This window comes from Lissotriton vulgaris, chromosome 11 (assembly GCF_964263255.1).
Source record: "Lissotriton vulgaris chromosome 11, aLisVul1.2, whole genome shotgun sequence".
NCBI lineage: Eukaryota > Metazoa > Chordata > Amphibia > Caudata > Salamandridae > Lissotriton > Lissotriton vulgaris.
This window is the reverse complement of record NC_141699.1, coordinates 1,093,648,043-1,093,664,251: the sequence shown is the minus strand read 5'-3', so window position 1 is coordinate 1,093,664,251 and position 16,209 is coordinate 1,093,648,043. Positions and strand designations below refer to the sequence as shown.

The 16,209-nt window shown below is 44.7% G+C and overlaps 1 protein-coding gene across 1 annotated transcript in view; it reads right to left on the bottom strand.

Annotated features, from left to right (window-relative positions):
- Nucleotides 1-14,288, bottom strand: part of LOC147684210 (programmed cell death protein 1-like) — a 51,745-nt gene extending 37,457 nt beyond the window's left edge. The window contains exon 1 of the mRNA XM_086944612.1: nt 13,951-14,288. Coding sequence (XP_086800738.1) covers nt 13,951-14,068 — 118 coding nt within the window. The 5' untranslated portion in view covers nt 14,069-14,288. The remainder of the gene's footprint in view (nt 1-13,950) is intronic.
- Nucleotides 14,289-16,209: the final 1,921 nt, after the last annotated feature.

Below are 16,209 nucleotides of genomic sequence, written 5' to 3'. Positions count from 1 at the left end.
GCAGACACTGAAATTAAACTGAGTTGATTGTAAATAAATACAGAACCTTAAGTAAAGACTTGTGTTGTAACTTCTGTTTTATGCCAAACCCATTAGGGTCCGTTTTATTGATTATGCTACACTTCACATGGTTGCTCCCGCTTCCCCCCTCCTCCTTATCATATGATGGTACAGTCTCCTGGACAGCCGGCGCTCACAGTGGAATGTTGAGATTGTGACCCGGCTCCCAGGCTGACAAGCTGACGGCATTTGTTGATGTTAACTTTCCACAATAAAGAACCCAGTAAATCACTTGGGCGTTTCTCATTACTACATTCTGTGGCGACGAGGAGGCGGAAACTGAGCCAGGGACAGTCAATGCCGTTTCCCTGGGCTGATGTGAGTGCTTGTCAACGAGAGGAAGAAAAGGATATAAACAAAGGAGCCAGTGAAGCAGAGCGAAGCAGGAGCCAGAGAACGTTATAAATAAAGTTCAAGATCACAAGTAAGGAAAAAAAGGAAATTGAAGGCATTCCGACTTGTATAATTTGAACACAGTACACAGCTGGGGTTGGGACTCGCTCGGGTGCCAGGTCGGGCATCGAGTGACAGTATTACTTGGAATGAGGAATGGCAATGTGAGGAGAGGAGTATGAATTTAAGGCGTCGAGGCGCAATTAGTCACTAGCGAGTGCCTGGCTTGACTCCAATGGTGTACTGAGGGAGAGGAGTGTTGTGCAATCGCGTCCTCGCCATTGAAGAGGCGACCTTAGACCTGTCTCAGCATTTCAAGAAAGGGGGACAGCGCGACTATCTTTCGCCCAACTGATGCACGGCGCTCCTGTTTTCATCACAGCAATAGACTCTGCGCACCCTGCAACGCTCTGATAGGATTTCGAGCCTTACCCTCTCAACTTAAACCCGAGTAGCGCACCATCTACGGGGCACTGTATAACTTTGGTGCGAGGCAGCGCGCTCACCGGCAATTCCTTCGGACGTTGTCTGGATCCTGCTGCAGTGTGGTCGGGGAGGAAATGAAGGAGAATGAGTCGATGTCCTGCGTAGGGAACGCGCTGAATCTGCAGCTCTGTTGAGAAAACGACTTCACCTTGACAGGAACCGTGCTGAGGGGAAGCTTCACCACAGGAAGTTCCCGCCTGCTTGAGGGGCGGCTAGTGTTCATTGGATACCAAGGAAAAGAGCTGTGAAAGCAGAAAGGGGACTGCAGATACCTCTATGCTTATGACATTTCCTCATGTGTTATTGAATTTGTGTGAAAAAAGGGAGAAATAGTGAAGCACATAAGGGAAAACTTGTTAAATATCAGGTTAAGAACCACAACAAATTGGGGTTGGAGTTAATTATCCCCAGATTATCTTGCTTGTCCTCAAACTAAGTTGAACTACAATAAGGTTCCCAGTGTTTTATGGCCATGGCAGGTGCAGGAATGAGCCAACCCCCACCTTTCCTCAATGAGTTAGGTGAACCAGTTATTCCCTGGAGAAGGTGGGAAGGCATCTTCAAGTCTTATTTAATAGCCATTGGGGGTAGCAACTACACTAACATACGTAAACAACATATATTGCTACACAATTTGGGCACACATGGGAGGAAGATATATGAAGATGTCACTGGGAGATTAATTGAGGATGAGGAAGAGGTGGTGGAGGAAGGTGTCAATGTGTATGAAAGCACGCTGAGGGAATTAGCGGCACACTTTAAGGAGAAAATAAATGTGGTGATGGAAAGGCATAAGTTTTTCAAGAGAGCGCAGAAGAGGGAGGAGAAAGTGAGCAATTATATAGCAGTATTGAGAGGACTGTCAGCCACATGCGAGTTTGGTCAACTCACAGACTCTTTAATCAGAGACCAACTTGTGAGATGCACCAATGACACCAAGACACAAGAGGAATTACTGACTAAGAACCCTAATCTTGAGGAAGCAATAAACATAGCTAAGGGACTTGAGCACACGGCGCGTTGCATGAGGGAAATGAAAGCACCTGAGGGGAACAACCGAGAGAGTATGGAAAGCAAATCGGGTGCAGAGAGTGAAACGGTCTGTAAAGTAGGGGACAAGAGTAAAGAGGTTAATCGCAGCAAGCCAAGTTCCTCAGTATGCTATAAATGTGGTAGTCCCAATCATTTAGCCAACAACTGGAAATGTCCAGCAAGGAATGTACAGTGTAGAAAGTGCAACAGGTGGGGGCATTTTTCTAAAGTGTGTAAGGCACCAGGAAAGGCAGTGCATGTTATTGAGGAGTTGCACCATGAAGAGGAAAGAGAAAAGTCTTATGTCTTCCAAGTGGGGGATGGGGAGGATAACAGTGATGATGTATATCCTAAATGTGATGTCTTGCTAGATGGAGTAATGTTTAGCATGTATGCAGACTCGTGCTCCCCATATACTTTAGTAGATAAGAAAGTGTTTGATGATAAATTTGCCAATCATCCTGTAAAATTGTTGCCACCTGATATCAGTCCCAAGGGTTACAACGAGGGGAAAATTCCTCTAGAGGGCATGGTGACCATGAGAATTTCTTTTAAAGATAGGCACACAGTAGGAAAAGTGTATGTGTCCACGAGAGGGTCGACCCTATTGAGCTGGAAGCATCAGAAGCAGTTGGGGATCACCCTAGACCCAAATAACAAAGAACAAGTGTTGTTAATTGACCCGGAAGGAATCTCAGAAGATCTTACCAAAGAGTTCAAAAATGTGTTCAGTGACAGATTGGGAGTATTTAAAAACTACATGCACAAGATTGTGCTAAAGGAGGGGGCAGTACCAGTGGTACACAAGACAAGGTCCATACCTTTGCGCATGAGAGAGCCCCTACAACAGGAACTTCAGAGATTAGTCAAGGAAGGAGTCATCAAAGAAATTGAAAGCTCGGCTTGGTTGGCCCGATAGTTATCATGGCCAAAGATAAAGGTAACAGCATAAGACTCTGTGTGGACCTGAGAGATTTGAATGCGAACATCCTGGTGGACAGATTTCCCCTTCCCAGAATAGGGGAAATGCTAAGCACAATCAGGGGGGCCAAGTACTTTAGTGTGCTAGACCTGTCTTCAGCTTATTATCAAATCAAACTCCACCCAGATTCACAAATACTAACGGCATTCACCACCCCGTTTGGCAATTTCAAGTTCCAGAGAATGCCGTTTGGATTGGCATCGGCGGCTGCGGCTTTTCAAAGAGTCATGCAGCATGTGTTAAAAGACTGCAAGAACACGATCTGCTTCCAAGATGATATATTGATCTATGGAGGGTGCGAAGAAGAACACAATAAAATGGCAAAAGAAGTCTTGGAAAAATTGAAGGACGTAGGCTTTACTACCAAGCCATCGAAATGTAAATTAGGAGTAAGTTCAGTGGATTACCTGGGGCACACGCTATCCGAAGACGGCATCAAGCCTAAGCATGACCTTGTGAAGGCCGTGGAAGATGCGCCCGCACCAAAGAGTAAAGAAGACGTACTCTCATTCCTAGGTCTTGCGGAATATATGGCCAAGTTCATTAAGGACTTCGCGATGGTGTCGCAGCCCCTAAGAGACTTGATAAAGAAGGACAGTGTCTTTGAATGGGGAAAGGAACAAGAAAGGTCCATGAAGTCCATAAAGAAAGCGATTAGTGAAGCTCCATACATAGGGAAGTTCGACCCAAATGCTGCAACAATCATCTCCACGGATGCCAGCAACAGAGGTGTCGGGGCAACACTTACGCAGAGAGAAGGTAACAGGATCAACGTGATAGCCTTCGCATCAAGAACTCTCACAGTGTCGGAAAAGAATTACTCTACCATAGAGAAAGAGGCTCTAGCGGTATATTGGGCAATTCGCCACTACAAGTTCTTCATCTGGGGCATACCGTTTGAGGTTCAGACTGACCATAAACCCCTTGTCTCACTTTTCACCAAGAAGGACATGGAAAGCATGACACCCCGAATAGCAAAATGGGCAGTGGGTTTGCAAGCCTACAACTTCAGAGTGTCTTACATTCCGGGACAACAAAATAGAGTCGCTGACTTCCTTTCAAGGGCACCCGCAGACGGAGAAGAGGTGGTGGAAGAAAAGGAGAGTAGTTCCATTCTGGAGGTTCGCCTAGCAGCAGTGGAAAAAGCATCATGGGAAACCCAGATGGCGAGTGACGAAGTATTGAAGAAGGTGAAGAGGCATATACTCACTGGATGGCCTAAGAAATGCAAGGACATCGAAACAGAAATACAGCCATATTGGAACGTGAGGGAGGACCTGTCAGTGGAAGGCGATTTCATTCTGAAGTCAGGGAAATTGGTCCCACCGGAGGACTTAAGAAGTAAAGTAGTGGAACTGGCTCACGAGGGACATTTAGGCAGAAGCTTGTGCAAAGCCAGACTTCGAGCAGACTACTGGTTTCCTACCATGGACAGAGAAATGGAGGACAAGGTACGTGATTGCTACGCGTGTTCCCTGAGTGACAAATCCAAGATCACGAGGAGAGCCCCTTTGTCTCCTGTCGAAGTGCCGGAGGTGCCGTGGAGCAAGCTAGGCTTCGACATAGCGGGTCCTATCCGTGGCAAAGGGCCTCAGGATTGGTACTTATTGGTCCTAGTAGACTACTTCTCGAGCTGGGTAACCTGTAAGATCGTTCACAACGTGAGCACCAAAGTCATAGTGGATTTCCTTAAAGAGGTGTTCACACTAGAAGGCATACCCTCCACACTGGTGACTGACAACGGAGTTCAACTGATCTCAGAGGAGATGAGGGATTTCCTCAAAGACTGTTCAGTGTCTCATGTCCGTACACCGCTGTATTGTCCCAAGGCCAACGGAAAGGTGGAAAGAGTCAACCGAATGTTGAAGGAATGCATACAGTTGGCCAACCAAGCGGGGGACAACATAGAGGAGGCCATAAGGGACAGGTTGTGGGCATACCACACCACGCCGAAAAATACCACAGGATGCACACCCTTCGAATTGCTGAGGGGAAGAAAAGCGGGCACCAAACTCACACCCGGTTGGATGGGGAGAAGACAAATGGAGGAGACCGATCATAAGGAGATCAAGAGAAGAATCGAAGACAGCCAACAGAAATACAAGGAATGGTATGATAAGAAGTGGGGAGTGAAGGAGAGGGAATTTCAGGAAGGACAAGAAGTCTACGTGAAGAAACCAGAGAGACAATGGAGAGGTGGAAGTAGGTTCTATGCCCCCAAGACCATCCGGCGGCTGAACAGGAACTCAGTAGTGGTAAACGACGGAAGATTATGGAGTCATGATCGCGTGATCCCAGCAGGAGGAGGAGAACATCGGACAGAGATGGGAAGAGCAGGAAGTAGGGATAACAGTGAGACCCTCAGAGTAGACAGAAGGGGTGACAGACCTAGGACCTCACCGCAGTGGCACAAACAGTACATAATGAGATGACTTACACACCAGACACAGGTGCCCTGCAGCACCCGCTGGGGGATATCCTTCTTCACCGTGTTTTTCCCTAAGGGGGATGATGTGTTGTAACTTCTGTTTTATGCCAAACCCATTAGGGTCCGTTTTATTGATTATGCTACACTTCACATGGTTGCTCCCGCTTCCCCCCTCCTCCTTATCATATGATGGTACAGTCTCCTGGACAGCCGGCGCTCACAGTGGAATGTTGAGATTGTGACCCGGCTCCCAGGCTGACAAGCTGACGGCATTTGTTGATGTTAACTTTCCACAATAAAGAACCCAGTAAATCACTTGGGCGTTTCTCATTACTACAACTTGCTTCTGGTGTTTTGTGATGGTTGAAATATGTTATTTTTATTCATTCAATCATTCTTGAATTTCTACATGTGGAAGTAGTGGCTCTAAAACTTGTAATTGATGCTTAGATGTTTGGAAGCCATTGGTTTCAGTAAAAACAATTAGTCTGTGTTACATCCTGCTTTCATTTCTTCTGTGTCCTTCCTTAGTGTTTCTCATTTCTAGCTCTGCATGTCTCTATGATGTCATCTGTGTTCCAATTGTATTTGCTTGAAAGCTGGAACAGTTACATCTAGAGGCTGAGCTGAAGTCCATCTGCCCCTGGTGGGGTTATTTCTATCATTGTACAATCTTATTCTATTTGTCTACTTGACCTTATTTTAATCTACATTAAACCTAAACTGTTACATAAACTGGATCTATGGACATCAAGTTATTACAGTCTGTCCAGAAACATTCCAGAAAACAATTATTAGGGAGTTAAAAGGCAATTACAATGTTGGTGTGAACCATTATAATGGTCCACATTGTTATTATACCAGAAGCATTATCGTTGTCTTGTTATATACAGATGAGTTTCCTTCTGTATCTCACACTCTCAGCTACATCAATTCTAACTGCTACTAATTTTTGATTTTCAGGAAAATGGAAGCACAAATGAGGTGAAATAATTTACCTTGAACTCCCAATTCAGCTAAGCGGTGAAACAGGATTTGAGGACCAGTTTCCTAGTCACTCTGACTCCAGTTCAGCCACAAGAGTTTCTTAATTTCATCGCAGAACAAAGGGGGCATATTAGCAAGAACCTCGTTAAAATTACCGACATTTTAGCGGCAGGAAACTGCCGCTAAAACGGCAATAATGGGCATGCTAATACGTGTTTAAGAATTCCAATAGAAGCCCAGGTTAGATATGTAGGACATCTAACCTGGGCTTATATTGAAATTCTATTACGCATATTAGCAAGCCCATTATCGCCGTTTTAGCGGCAGTTTCCTGCCGCTTAAACAGCGATCATTTTTAACGAGGTTCTTGCTAATATGCCCTAAAGTTTGTGCACAGGTGTCTTTTAAGAGCTAAATACGTACACTTTTGAAGAAATACTGAGAGTAAATCATTTAACTTATTTGTTAAAATCAACTACCATTCCTGATGTTAACATCAAAACTATTTTGTAAGAAGCACTACACGTCAACAGAAGAACAAAACTAGATTCACAAGTTAATGATGAAAACTGTTTCATAAGAAGCACTAAACCTCAATAGAGGAATAAAAATAATTGATCATGGTAATGGTCAAACCTACTGCATAAGAAGCACTGCACCTCACTAAAGGAACAAAAATAAATTAACAAGCAGCAAAGAAGTTAGAGGTTTTTCTTTTAATTGAGATACATTACTCAGGGGAAGTGAGAGGTGCAGCCTGGCTCAGATCTTGCCACCCATTCACATAAGACCCCATGTCAAATCTACGTGTTACCCGTCTCATTTTAAATCATGATTATTCCCACTTTTGGTATCTTGCCTGCTGTTTAGTGCTCTGTTGTTTCCCAGCTGGGTAAGCATCATACAAGTATAGGTAAGCATCATACAAGTATAGGTAAGCATCATACAAGTATAGGTAAGCATCATACAAGTATAGGTAAGCATCATACAAGTATAGGTAAGCATCATACAAGTATAGGTAAGCATCATACAAGTATAGGTAAGCATCATACAAGTATAGGTAAGCATCATACAAGTATGGGTAAGCATCATACAAGTATAGGTAAGCATCATACAAGTATGGGTAAGCATCATACGAGTATAGGTAAGCATCATACAAGTATAGGTAAGCATCATACAAGTATAGGTAAGCATCATACGAGTATAGGTAAGCATCATACAAGTATAGGTAAGCATCATACAAGTATAGGTAAGCATCATACAGGTATGGGTAAGCATCATACAAGTATAGGTAAGCATCATACAAGTATGGGTAAGCATCATACGAGTATAGGTAAGCATCATACAAGTATAGGTAAGCATCATACAAGTATAGGTAAGCATCATACGAGTATAGGTAAGCATCATACAAGTATAGGTAAGCATCATACAAGTATAGGTAAGCATCATACAAGTATGGCTTAATTGATATATAGATACCAAGCCTAAGGCAGACATTTGCTCCAAGTCACACTTTAGCCTGTGTTACCCCCTCTTTCCCCCAATTTTATAACACAGCCAAAATTAGAGCACATCCATTAGTGGCCTCTTGTGTACTGTTGTAAATAAACAGTTTTACTTTGGTGAACGTTAGCAGCACACACAGAGAACTTAGAAAAAGAGTGCACGCATAATGACTATTAGAATAGTACACAGCAAAAACAGCATTACCTCTTTGTAGTTATTAACAGGTGTGATTATTACCCTGCTCCAGTGCACACTTGTGCTAAACTCAGGCTGTCTCTGTTCTAGTGAAACCCCTTTTCAAGGAGCTTTGTTTGGTTTTCTCACAGTTCCATTTCGAAATTGCTCTTTCACACTCACAGCCTTTCACATAGCTCGAAAGTGTCTGTTTCTTCTTGTTTTTAGCTCCCAACTGTGCCTTTCTTGACATAGGGGACTCCCTAAACCAGTCCTGACATTGAGCCAGCAGCACTTTTGACTCTTGAGGTTGTATTTTCACTTTGCTAAGTATGGACTTGGCCATCCCTGCAGGCAAAGAAGTGCTGTGGTCCAATCAAGAAGGCGTGGCTTGGGGAAACCATCATGACGTCAGGCCAAAGGGCGCTTATGTCAACAAGAGACAACTTTTTTTAAATTTCTGTACTTTTTTATTGTGTAATAAAATATATATTTACATGGAGCATGGGATATACATGAGTGGAAGACCAGAGGAAGAAGAAAGAAGAAAGAAAAGAAAAAAGCGCAGGGGGGGGGGGGGGGGGGGGTAATAGTTTGATTGTCCAAGTTCTGTTGGTCGTTGTCTTATGCCTCCTCCTTTGAGATGCTTCGTTGTTTGTTGGTATCTCTTTCCCAAGCCCCGGGCGATAGTGAGGAAGGGGGAGGATAGAGGTCGAGGTCGAGAGAGAAAGTGCTCGGGTCCGCAAAAAGTGTGCCCCCTCTATTGTTGTCTGGATTCTACGCCTATGGGGGTTTATGTGATGTTAGGACGTGGTCTAGGGGTCCCCACATGTTCAACTGCCTGTGGGTTTTCGGTGAGTGTTTCGCTGTGATGTTATCTGCCCCCCAAGAGACAACTTTAAATGCAGGAGTATAGAGTCATCCTGCCGTCCTTATGCGATTTGAAAAGATTACGTCTTTTGCTGTGCTTGTAAACTGAAGGCCGTGCTGAGCTATATGGACATTATTTTATTGTTTCAATGTTTTTATGGGTGTTCTACTCTGACTTACACTACTCAAACATTTAGATGACCTCCCACCGGAGCCTGCCTGCTTTTACACTATAACTGTTTCAAGGTAAGGTAAGCAGCTGCTTTTAGCATAAATGCATAGATGAGACTGACCTTGACTCAAAGTATGATGCCATAACAACCATCCTTAGGCAATCAATCGATGAGTTAGCCCCTGAAAAGGTACAGAAAGTAAAGGGTGCAGAGAAAGGAGCCCCTTGGTTCACCCAAAGTCTACGTGAACAAAAAAGAAAGCTTCGCTACCTCGAAAGATGTTGGAGGAAATCCAAAAAGGATACTGATAGGGAATCATATAGAACATTGTTTCAAATATATAAAAAACTTATTGTGTCAGCTAAGAAGGACTACTACGAGACGCGCATAAACAACGCTACAAACATCCAGAGAGAAACCTTCCAAATTCTGAAGGAGTTAAGTAAGAAGGAGGAAAAGATAGTCATATCCATCGACTGTGATACCTTTCAAGGATACTTCCTTGAAAAAGTAGCAACCATCTTGTCTGATATTAAGAAAAACAACCCAGTATCATACATTGAACAACTGCCTCCTTTAAATCCCTCAACCCCTATCTTTACCAGATTCCCCGAAATCGACCCTATCACCCTGAGACAACTGGTAGCGTCCACCAAGTCTGGCTCCCCTGCCGATCAGTGCCCACCCGACATCCTCCGACTAGCTGCTCCGATTCTAGAGGATCAGATCTTAGACCTCCTAAACACCTCTCTAGTCACTGGATCATTACCAATCTCCTTTAAAGAAGCACGCGTCAGACCCCTGATAAAAAAGCCTGGGGCAGATCCATCTAGCCTGAAGAACTATAGGCCTATCTCCCAGTTGCCATTTCTGTCAAAAGTTCTAGAACAGCACGTGCTAAATCTCTCTCACCCCTCCTGGAATCTCACCACCTTCTCCAGGAGCGGCAAGCTGGTTTCCGTGCCCACCATAGCACGGAACTAGTAATGCTGTCTGTTCTAGACGAGCTTAGATGTATGGCTGACAGTAAAAAGCCAAGCGCCCTGATATTACTAGATCTTTCAGCGGCGTTTGATACTGTCAGCCATGCACTGCTCCTGGGCAGACTGGCTGGGTTCGGGATAGGAGAGCAAGCCCTCAAATGGCTGACAGCCTTTTTATCTGGGAGGACGCAGAGAATCCAGGTAGCAGATCAGGTCTCCGATACGGGAGCCTTAACATGTGGAGTCCCGCAGGGCTCTGCGCTCTCTCCACTCCTATTTAATCTTTACTTACAGCCACTGATAAAGTCTCTGGCAAACATGAACTGCAAAGTTTTTAACTACGCCGATGATACTCAGCTGCTGCTGAGTATCGACAACACACCATCGGCTCAGTCCATGGCCCAAGACATCTTACGTTTTACAGTAAACTGGATGTCGTCCAATTTATTAAAAATCAACCCAGACAAAACGGAGGTTCTCGTAGTCTCAACCTCGACCTCCCCCTGGAATGATTTGTTTTGGCCTCAAGAACTTGGACCTACACCAAAACCGTGCCCTAGCGTCAAGAGCCTCGGGATGAAAATTGACCAGGAACTCTCGATGGCTAACCAAGTGTCTGCTGTAGTTGGTTCCTGTACCAACCTAATCAGGCAACTGCGTAAGCTCGTCCCCATACTCTCAAGGAACATGCTCCGAACCATTGTCTCAGCCACTATAGTGTCGAGAATCGACTATCGCAATGCTCTATACCTTGGCCTCCCAAAAAATGTATCCAACCGTCTTCAGGTTACTCTGAATGACGGAGCGCGCCTGATATTTGGAGTGCCAAGGCGGACCCATGCCTCCCCTTTGCTCTATAGGCTTCATTGGTTGCCTATAGTACAAAGAGCTGAATTCAAGAGTATGTGTATTTGCCACAAAGCAATCCACGGACAGGCGCCAGCCTATATAAAAGAGAGGCTTGAAATATACGAACCCAAGCGCGCCCTACGATCGTCCGGTTCCTTTCTGCTATCCTGCCCACGCTTTAAACTGGCAACTAAAGGTGGCAGATCCTTTTCAGTTCAGGCCCCGATTATTTGGAATAAGCTACCGGAGGCACTTCGCAGAGAGTCCAACCTTCTCCAGTTTAGGAAGTCCTTGAAGACCTTACTCTTCAAAGACGCATTCATTCTTTAGTTGATGGTCACTTGCCCCAGACACTTTTATATACTTATCATGTTTCTTGTTGCTGTACTTGGTTAGTAGCGCTTTGAGACCTCTCGGTGACCTGGCGCGATATAAAACCCAGTTACAATTACAATTACAATTACAATAAACAAATTATAGTTCTGCTGCCTAAAGCTGCATTTACATCACTGACGCTCTTCGGAAATCAGTTTGAAAACACTGTTCTAAAACTAATAACTGTAAAATCACAAATACAATTCAATTAGCCAAGTGTTTGATTGAAAATGATATTTTAAAAGGTAGCTGTGCTCCATTAATAAAAGGCATCCTTTACATATCACGTTACCTACATTTCGAAAGATTAACTATTGGAAAAGAACTTTAATTAAAGACCGTTTTCCAACATACGTGTACATTTTGAAAAGCGCGCAAAAAATCTGGGAGGACGCAGAGAATCCAGGTAGCAGATCAGGTCTCCGATACGGGAGCCTTAACATGTGGAGTCCCGCAGGGCTCTGCGCTCTCTCCACTCCTATTTAATCTTTACTTACAGCCACTGATAAAGTCTCTGGCAAACATGAACTGCAAAGTTTTTAACTACGCCGATGATACTCAGCTGCTGCTGAGTATCGACAACACACCATCGGCTCAGTCCATGGCCCAAGACATCTTACGTTTTACAGTAAACTGGATGTCGTCCAATTTATTAAAAATCAACCCAGACAAAACGGAGGTTCTCGTAGTCTCAACCTCGACCTCCCCCTGGAATGATTTGTTTTGGCCTCAAGAACTTGGACCTACACCAAAACCGTGCCCTAGCGTCAAGAGCCTCGGGATGAAAATTGACCAGGAACTCTCGATGGCTAACCAAGTGTCTGCTGTAGTTGGTTCCTGTACCAACCTAATCAGGCAACTGCGTAAGCTCGTCCCCATACTCTCAAGGAACATGCTCCGAACCATTGTCTCAGCCACTATAGTGTCGAGAATCGACTATCGCAATGCTCTATACCTTGGCCTCCCAAAAAATGTATCCAACCGTCTTCAGGTTACTCTGAATGACGGAGCGCGCCTGATATTTGGAGTGCCAAGGCGGACCCATGCCTCCCCTTTGCTCTATAGGCTTCATTGGTTGCCTATAGTACAAAGAGCTGAATTCAAGAGTATGTGTATTTGCCACAAAGCAATCCACGGACAGGCGCCAGCCTATATAAAAGAGAGGCTTGAAATATACGAACCCAAGCGCGCCCTACGATCGTCCGGTTCCTTTCTGCTATCCTGCCCACGCTTTAAACTGGCAACTAAAGGTGGCAGATCCTTTTCAGTTCAGGCCCCGATTATTTGGAATAAGCTACCGGAGGCACTTCGCAGAGAGTCCAACCTTCTCCAGTTTAGGAAGTCCTTGAAGACCTTACTCTTCAAAGACGCATTCATTCTTTAGTTGATGGTCACTTGCCCCAGACACTTTTATATACTTATCATGTTTCTTGTTGCTGTACTTGGTTAGTAGCGCTTTGAGACCTCTCGGTGACCTGGCGCGATATAAAACCCAGTTACAATTACAATTACAATTACAATAAACAAATTATAGTTCTGCTGCCTAAAGCTGCATTTACATCACTGACGCTCTTCGGAAATCAGTTTGAAAACACTGTTCTAAAACTAAAAACTGTAAAATCACAAATACAATTCAATTAGCCAAGTGTTTGATTGAAAATGATATTTTAAAAGGTAGCTGTGCTCCATTAATAAAAGGCATCCTTTACATATCACGTTACCTACATTTCGAAAGATTAACTATTGGAAAAGAACTTTAATTAAACACCGTTTTCCAACATACGTGTACATTTTGAAAAGCGCGCAAAAAAGTTGTTTTTGGAAATATGACTCATTTTAATTCCTTGAAGCAACCTCTACACTGCTGTCTCTCGCTACTATGTTTTTGTGGGGGAGGGGACAGCCTCTCTGCTGTGACTTGTAGGCATCTTTAAATGTCGAGCATTATTAAAATAAGACAAACATCTGCAATTTATAAAGGCGGATCTTGGTCACGCACTACTCTGCAAACGACCCCAGGGAAGCGGCATAGCTGCAGGGCGGGAGTTAGCACGCGGTCAGAGGCCTTCCAGCAGGGTCCGGCGTGCTGGCCAACAGCAAATCCCATTGGGGTGCGCAAGCGCCACGCGGGGTGGGGGTGGCGCGATCTCAGGCAAGGAACATGGTGGTGCACACGCACGTAAGGCACTCAGTGTTGACAGGTTGGGCTAGATCACGCACAATTGGGCTATATTTTTCCCGGTTGTGCAGTAAAATTTTGGTTTGTGCTAGTTGCCAGATTATATATATATACAGCGCTCCATCAAAGTAGTATGGTAAAGCGCTTTAGTACACTAATATTTACTTGGCAGCCTGTTGCAACATCAATTCCAATGCATTCACCACCTGCTTGACGCTGTCCCTGCCCCTCATTCCTTAAAGTAACAATATTGGGCTACTTTTTGGTTGGCTTTGGGCTAGAGAATGGTTAAAAAAAATCTGGCAACACTGAAGGCAGTACGTACCACCAAAGTGGCGTAGCACTGTGACTGGCTAGGGGTCGCGCGGTGCCCCGCAGCAGACTCCCCTCCTCAGAGGAGTGTGCAGCGCGAGGGCCGGCACGCAGTCGGAGTGGGAGGGCGTGTGCCTGCACGCGCAAGGCGCATAACGTACCAGAGGAGCGTTGCAGAAGGGATGGTCGCGCGCTGCCTATTAGGAGACACCAGAAGAGTGCGCAGGCGCAGCGCGGTAGTTGGCGCTCAGCAGCAGCCGTTACGCGGCAGGCCTCCATCCTAGCCGCCAACAGGCCCTTGGTTCGTCGAGGAGCTCCACCGCTGCTCTGGAGGGTGGTTAGAGCCTACGCCACGGGCCACAACCTCGCTGAGGAGCTCCACTGCGGCTCTGGAAGGTGGTCAGGGTGTGAGCCACAGGGCCAGGCTGCGCTGAGGAGAACCACTGCGGCTCGGCCGGGTGGCTACTTATAAATAAGCCCTGAATGGACGAGAACAGCCTCCCGGCCTCTCCTCCTACCACAGACATCCTGCAGTTGTGAAAATGGAACCAGAATACACGCCTCATCTGGTGCAGCAGGAAAGGCGGTTCTGTGTTTTTTTTTAGTATAGTGCGGGGGAAGTAGGCTCATGGTTTGATTTTTCTCTGTGAAACTATAAACCTCGTGCTCTCGATTCTGCTAAGGGGAACCACATTCACCATAATATTGTTGACAAAAGGCGAGTTGTTTTTTTGAGGCTCGATTCCTTCTGTGACGCAAGGGAAGCACAAGTCATAATCATCCCATGAAAGAGAATTTGGAATGGAAACTGAGCTTAAAACCCATTTATCAGTTTTGTGTTTCACCGGTCAATTCATGCCAGACCCCGAGTTTACCACAGTCTACATTGATCCTGGAAAAAATAATATTTTTGTTATAATTTAAACATAGGAGTAAAATGGGAAACAACTTTTACAACGTAGTCTTTACAGCGCACTATCTTTACAACACAAGCCATTACAACGCAGCCATTACAATACATGTCACTACAACACATGCCATTATAATGCATGTCACTACAACGCATGCCAGACAACGCATTATAAGGTAAGTAATGGGGAATAGTAATTTTTAACCCTACACTGTCCAACACTTACCCTACTGTTGCACTCACTGGAGTTGGAATAGTAATTTTTTACCTCTACCCTGTCCAACACTTACCCTACTGTTGCCCTAAAAGTAATATGGGTTGTAATGGGATGCGTTGCAAATGTAGTTTCTAAAAATGCATTGTGATGGCATGCATTGTAAAATCATGCGCTGTAATGGATGTTGCGATGTAAAAACCGCGTTGTAAAGGCATGCGTTGTAATGTGTCCTATTTGAGTAAAATACATAGAATAACATGTTCTAAATGTATCAACTTTTACAATTGGAGAATAAACTGCAAGAGGGCTTACAATTCCAAGTCCTCCCGCTGTGCCAGCTCTTCACTCCAGAATTTTTGTGTGCGCCTCAAACCAACATACTTTTCATATCTTCCAGATTTGTCATTTGGATTTGAAAAATTATTTTTCTCCTCTGTTGCTTGTCTTCACCTGTGACATAATGCTGTGCAGGTAGCTTCAACAGCCTCTATTCAATGTGTAACCAGGACTTTCAGTGTAAATGCTTAGTGTCTCGTTCCTCGCTCTGTATTTTTCCATCGGGTAAGATATTGGGTCTCACGGTAAAGTGTGTCACTGGTCACCAATCTATGATATTACAGAGCATCTATACTCGCCAAAATTGCACTCAGAACCCCAGATGTCAGGAAAAACTCCACCACCAGTTGGATCTCTTTGCCACCCTGGCAGGGTGTTTTTCTGCCTTCTACACATAGCCTGAACCCCAGGTTCAACCATCTACTATTCTCCGACTCTATGCGGCTCTGTGCTACACACAGTGTGTGCGCCTCACAGGTATAGGGATACCCTTTCACAAATAGAGCATGTACACAGACCATTTTCACAACAATCATGCACACAGAGCAATCGCCACACATTAACTAGTGCAACAAGAGATAGAGGTGTTGTGCATCACATACACAGTAAGATCTTCAGCATAGATGCTCGAGGTGATGTGCACCAAAAGAGCACAAGTGATACACCCTGGGAAGCATTGGGTAATGTGCATCAACATAGCAGTTTTGCTCAAGGTGAGCACTAGCTGTAGTGAAACAGCAGATGATTGTGTAAAGTACTGTTGGGGGATACTGGCCTATCCACAGTTTAAAAGTAATATCCAATAGGTGAATATGTTGATGTTCCCAAGCAATGTGTTTGTCCAGGAGAGGGGGGGGGGGCTCCTTGAAATCCAGTGGTGGACTATCCAAATCAAATTTGACATTTGTCTTGTGTTTTTAATAAATTCTTCATAAGATACTAAGCAGTTGTATGGCC